Source organism: Hippocampus zosterae, chromosome 17 (genome assembly GCF_025434085.1).
Source record: "Hippocampus zosterae strain Florida chromosome 17, ASM2543408v3, whole genome shotgun sequence".
NCBI classification, from domain to species: domain Eukaryota; kingdom Metazoa; phylum Chordata; class Actinopteri; order Syngnathiformes; family Syngnathidae; genus Hippocampus; species Hippocampus zosterae.
In genome coordinates, this window is record NC_067467.1 from 9,086,682 (window position 1) to 9,092,450 (window position 5,769).

At 47.5% G+C, this 5,769-nt stretch overlaps 1 protein-coding gene and 1 non-coding gene across 2 annotated transcripts; one reads left to right on the top strand and one right to left on the bottom strand.

The window, feature by feature from the left end:
- The first annotated feature begins 441 nt into the window (after positions 1-441).
- Positions 442-512, top strand: trnag-ccc (transfer RNA glycine (anticodon CCC)). Its single transcript has one exon. It is a non-coding gene; the product is annotated as a tRNA-Gly (tRNA).
- Positions 513-1,133: 621 nt separating this feature from the next.
- On the bottom strand, positions 1,134-5,303 carry LOC127590075 (uncharacterized). The gene is made up of 7 exons (XM_052049499.1): positions 4,801-5,303; positions 2,868-4,669; positions 2,667-2,760; positions 2,400-2,491; positions 2,098-2,237; positions 1,918-2,014; positions 1,134-1,839 (listed from the first exon to the last, which is right to left on the bottom strand). Exons 2-5 carry the CDS (start codon positions 4,665-4,667, stop codon positions 2,166-2,168), a joined length of 2,058 nt encoding a protein of 685 aa, XP_051905459.1. The 5' UTR covers positions 4,668-4,669; positions 4,801-5,303; the 3' UTR covers positions 1,134-1,839; positions 1,918-2,014; positions 2,098-2,165.
- Between the last annotated feature and the right edge of the window lie 466 nt (positions 5,304-5,769).

Here is a 5,769-nt window from a genome sequence, read left to right on the forward strand (position 1 = left end):
CTCCGGATAGATGAATGGACTGGACTTTTTAACGTGTTGCATGCAAATTGTTTAGTGTGTGGAGTTATGACTAAATAGTACGGATTCAAAAACAACCGAGTTGTACTTACAGAACCTCTTATCTTGGATAAATTTAACGTCTGTTGTAGGCTATTGTCATAAAATATCATAAATACACCGAATGACTATTCATTTCCCTGATGATTCGATAGATGAAATGTAGTCGTATGCCTAAACGTAGGCTTAAGTTTCAAACTTCTCGCGTGCTGCTGATTGTCGACCTCAATGTTCTGCTTGAAACTTTGGGGGAGCGTACAAACGTGTACCGGTAGTGATTTCCGACGCTGAAGTTGGCTTGATAGTGGCGTTAACAAAACTAAATTTGCCATTCGAGTTACAGAAGCTATCTATTTATATTTACCAGTCAGTTCATGAGATAACGCGCCGCTGGTGTAGTGGTATCATGCAAGATTCCCATTCTTGCGACCCGGGTTCGATTCCCGGGCGGCGCACGCCTTTTGATGACTTCATTTTTACGCGCGGTCCGATGTACGTTTTTGGTGACTTCCTGTTTTGTTTGTTACTTTTGTATTCATTGTTTCTATTTCGCGCGACCGATTATCTGTTTTTGGAAATTTATTGTTTTGCTTGTTGCTTTTATATTTATTATTTATGTTTCCGTTTGAATGCAGACTGCAATAATTATATTTTTGACCGTGACATAATTTCAAAACAAAACAGATCATCTGGGATAGGCACGCCCGCGATCCACATGAGGGCGAGCGGCTCCAATAATGGATGAGTGGCTCAAAAGGAAATACACAAAATCAAAATGACCACGTAAACTACTATTCATTGCTTGTTAACTTAAAGGTGACAGACAATTTTCCAGTACACACTTGTCAATCGACATTATGTACTTTTTGATGCGTTTACGATACACACCAGACTAAAATAATGTAACAATAACATCCATATTGACTCAGTCATTCATTCTTCCTGCCTCATCTATAATAATGCAAATTGAAGCCGTCTGACACGCGGACGTCAGAATGGGTGAAGACAAACACACACACACACACACACACACACACACACACACACACACACACACACACACACACACACTGAGATTCTTTCATTGTCGTGTCATTTATTGGTGTCCAGGGCCATAATAAAATGCAGCAGCAACAACGTGCTCATTCATTCAAAGCTAAACATGGAATGGATCTCTATTCAAAAGTGATGGACTGCTTTTGATCTTCCAACAAGCGTAAAAATCAGATGTGACATCATCACGTGTGTGTTTTAAAGATGGCATGGCGAATGTGTGTGATGTGTATCCCAGCAACAGCGATGACAATAAAAATACTGAACTTCTGAACGCTTATAAATAACACTTGGTCAACAAATTTAAATGTTTAAATCAGGTGTGCAAGTTAACTTTTCTAGATGATCTTTTTGCGCCGATTCAGAATTTCCCCTATTTTTTTCCGAGCGCATCAGGTTTTCAGAACAATAATATGACAAGTAATGCAGCATACATACACAAAATATAAAAATGTATTCATGAATTAAGGGTTAGGTTTAGCATCAGGAAATTTCTCTGAAATGTCACACCTTTTATTGACAACGCATGGTAAAATCTGTATTGTGAAAGCTTTTAGAGGTCAAGCTTCAACAAAAAAAGTCTCATAAACCTGATGTGCTCGAAAAATGTAAAAACATTGTTGAAACAAGTGTCAAAAATACGTTTTGAGACACATGAAGGCACCTTGGATTCAAAATTTGCAGTTGATCAGTGAACTGAAACCTTTGTGAAGCTCGACATGGTGTCACCTGAAACAAATACACACAACATCAACATAAACAACAACAACAAAAAAAGACAAAAACACACTCGAGGTGAAATGCTACCGTGAAGCTTGATGGACACTCATGTGCAGGCTGGTTTTGATGATGTCACAGGGCAGTGGGCACGGTCAGAGAATGCCCCGCCTCCTGAGGAACTTTGCTGAAGGAAAAAACAAAAACAAACAAAACTAAAACGTTTGAAACTTGTGTCTTGTTAGTTACTTGAGTAGTGTGATTACTTACATCTGATTACTCTGGAGTCCTGTGTGGAGTCATGTGACTCCATGTGTCAATCGTGTGTCAGTCGCTTGTCAGTGATGAGAGCGGTCGCCCTTGTCCGTCACCTGACGTGACGCCGCCCCGCTCGCCAACTTTTTCTCTGACTCGTCACACGTTAACACTCGTGTCAGCACAAACGCACACGAGCACGCATGATCTCATACAAACGCAGGCGCACAAATCACCCCGTGCGCAAACAAGCGCGCGTACATGCAAATAAACACAAGTAAAAATCAACACACACACCCACAGACAACTCAAGGCACCTGTGTGTGTCCTTCATGCTGCTGTTGTTGGCCTCTTCCCAAGGGATGTCGTGAACATCGTAGTGACAAGTTCTCCTCGTTTAGCACACAACCTGAACACACGCGTTAAACACACCTTCATATGTAAAGCACAAACAGTTCAAACACTCAGATCTTTCAAATGCGCACCCACAGTTATGTCCAACACACACACACACACACGTTCATAGAGTAGGATAAACACACTCACTCGTGCCAAACAAACCCGCACACACATTTCGGTACTACCTGCGGGTCGAGCACACGCGTAGTGGAAATATTCGGTGCATCCTTTGTGCGAACATCCCATAATAGCACCTGATTGATGACACCAGCAGCATATCTAAACAGGAAGTACAAGTACTCATTAGGAGAGAAGGATGTCATCCCAAGCAGACAAAGAGACCGAGAGCAAGCGGCATTCATCCGAATAATTTGCACGGGACGGACCGTGTGGCGCGCCAGTTGCTCCGCCTCCTGCAGGCCGTACAGGTTCCCTCGCACCAGGAACACTCTGCTGCTCCACACGCTGCAGTCCGAATGGACCCAGCGCTCGCCGTCGTCGTCGTCGTCGTCGTCGCGACAGTCTGGCAGCTTGGCGAGCGAGACCGTCGCGGGTAGATACGGCCCATGAAGATCGCCCAGCCCGTTGGCGTTGGCCTGGCCGCCGCACAGGCAGCACAGTGGCGGCGCGGCGCCGACACAGGTGCCGTTAAGTCGTCCCGGACGGAAACGGGAAGCATTGGGGATGATGCCAGAAGAAAGGACGGCGATGCTTTGTTTTTGCTGTGGGACGTCCCGCTGCTCCTGTTGGTTGACCACCGTCACATCATTACGCTGCGAGCCGGCACGCCAGTGAACTCGCACAAACGGACAAAAGTTGTCCGACGTCTTCTTCTTCTTCTTGGCTGGTTTTTGCTCGACGGTGCACCTTAACTTGATTTCAGGCTCCGGAGGCGAGAAAAGAGACGACGGTGGAAACCACGCTCTACGATTACGCCGTCGTCTCTTCACGGATTTTTTTGCAACCGCCGATGGCTTTCGTTGAGTTGAACCTCTGCCGGCGTCTGCTGATTTGTTGGAGGCGCGGCGCTGCTGAGAGTTGCCTATTTTTTGGGCTGAATGATGTTGGGGAACATTTTTTCTGGCTTTGCGGAGTTGGCGAGCATCATCAGCTTCGCTGTCGGATTTGTCGGCGGCACGGCATCGGCGAGAGCCGTTTGATTTGTTAACAACATGACGGTGATTATTATCAGTTTCTGCAGCGTCCTCAATTTTCCCCATCGGAGCGAGGCGTTGAAGTTCCTCATGAGATTGGTTGACCGTGCAGCGTTGGTGAGAGTCGTTGGATTCACTGGCGGTGTGGCCTTGCTGAGCATCGTCGTCGCTCTCCAGCGCATATCCCAAGGCGTCGTCAGAGTCGCAGCTTTCGTAATAAACGCCCATCGCGTCTTTCTTTACACTTCTAGCAAGATGGCACCGCACCGGGCGGGGCGACGACGGGGGCACCTGCTCAAGATGTGACCTTATTCTGACGCTGCGCTTGCATTCAACGGCGGCAGATTTTTCTTGAATTTTATTACAGGGAAATAACGGTCTCTTTGGGGCGGTTTGGGTGACAGGGACTTCTACGATGTCGCTGTCGTCACTCAACGTGTCAGCGCGGGAGTCCACGGTGCCGGCGTAGTCGATGCTAAGGTCCGCAAGGAGGACGACGGGTCTCGCGTGATGTGGCGGAATGTCCGCCGAGCTTTCCGATTCCTCCTCCGCTTCCTCTTCTTCCGATGACGAGCTATCGCTACTCTGCGAGCTGAGAGTTTGCTGGCAGCATCCCGGCGAGGATGGCGCGGGCGATAGCGGCTCCACAATGCGGCGCACGCCATCGGACAAAAAGGAGGCGCAGAGAAGCGGCTCCTTGGCGGCCGCCAGCAGAACGATGACGTCCGAGCCGCTATCGCTGTCGTCCTCGCAGCTGGCGTCCGTCTGGTAGAAGGCGGGACACCACGGGTCATCATCGCGGTACATACCCGGCGGGAGCGTGGCGTTCACATATTTCGGCTCCACGCCGCTATCACCATCATAGCTTCTGTTTCTGTACGAGGAGTCGACACGTGAGCGGGCCTGGTACCACTCAGGCTTGGCGGCGAGATCCAAGGCAGGGGTGCACTGGTTTCGGGTTCGGGGTGGCGCGGAGAAGCCCTTGGATAGGTCGACCGCCATGCCGGAAGGTTCAGACGGGACCGCCTCCATCACTGAAACAAGTTTGATACGGTGATCATTCATGTAGACAATAATCGCGTCAATAGACCGATATTATTTATAAAAATAGCATGTTGGCAGAATAATAATAATAATATTGAATGAGTGAAATGCAGTTTGTTACCACTGGCGGTGCGGAGGTTGCGAGTGGGTCCCGGGCGAGGTTCTCCGCGCTCACGAAGCTCTTCCGCCGGCTTCAGCAGGCCTCGTCGGCAGCACACACCGTGCTAGCTGCTTTGCATGCTAACTATCCAGACCGCTTGCGTTAGCAAGCACACGTCGTCAACGTTTTTGTCGAAGCCCGTGTGGCAGGCATTATGTACGCGGATGATATTGACACAATATTAATCATTCGGTGTTGAACCGTTTTTTGCTCCAAGATGCTGTTGATGTTGTGACGACAACTGTCATCTTTGACAAGTCAATCATAATTCAAACACAACAACACCGGAAAACGGAGTGTTGTTTTCAAAGTAAGAGTGAAGAAACAACAAAGCGGTTGACGATTGCGTTTTAACCACAAAAACATCTGATCATCGAAAGTACTGTAGTTTTACTACCATAACTCTAAAATATTTTGTGTTCCATCCATTTTCTGGATTGCTTCTTCTGAGTGTATTCCAGGTCTCTACGTAATCATTCATTTTTTGTGCCTCAAGTTCCATGACAAGGACACCTGCAAGGTCTAGCCGGGCATGTATGAGGGGGCAGACACAAATTTTGAGGGGGCACTGTGCTCCAGCACCTTTTACGATGTGTAACTGTCAAATTCACTCACTCGGGTGCAGCCACACACATCCAAGGAGAACAGGCTATGAGAACATGCTCATATGGTTTTGGTTGTGCGGCTCATTGTAGGAGTGGTTAGCACGTCGGTCTCACAGTGCAGAGATTCAGGGTTCGATTCCAGCTCCTTTCTGTGTGGATTAAATATCCTTTTCTGTACCACTTATTCCATTTTTTTTTTAAATGAAGCTTTTGTTTTGAAACACCCACATGGATGTTGCCTGTCGCGCCACCCCGCCCCCACACAACACACACTTCAATTGTCATCTCAAGATGCTTTTTATCTCATTGACTCAACAAAACAAGA

Bases quoted from the DNA above. Each gene is read 5' to 3' on its own strand.
- LOC127590075 (XM_052049499.1), bottom strand. From the start codon at position 4,667: ATGGAGGCGGTCCCGTCTGAACCTTCCGGCATGGCGGTCGACCTATCC. The intron at 2,761-2,867 runs GTCCGTCCCGTG...CTTCCTGTTTAG, and splicing joins AGCAACTGGCGCGCCACACG to ATATGCTGCTGGTGTCATCA. The intron at 2,492-2,666 runs GTAGTACCGAAA...GCGTGTGTTCAG, and splicing joins CGCGTGTGCTCGACCCGCAG to GTTGTGTGCTAAACGAGGAG.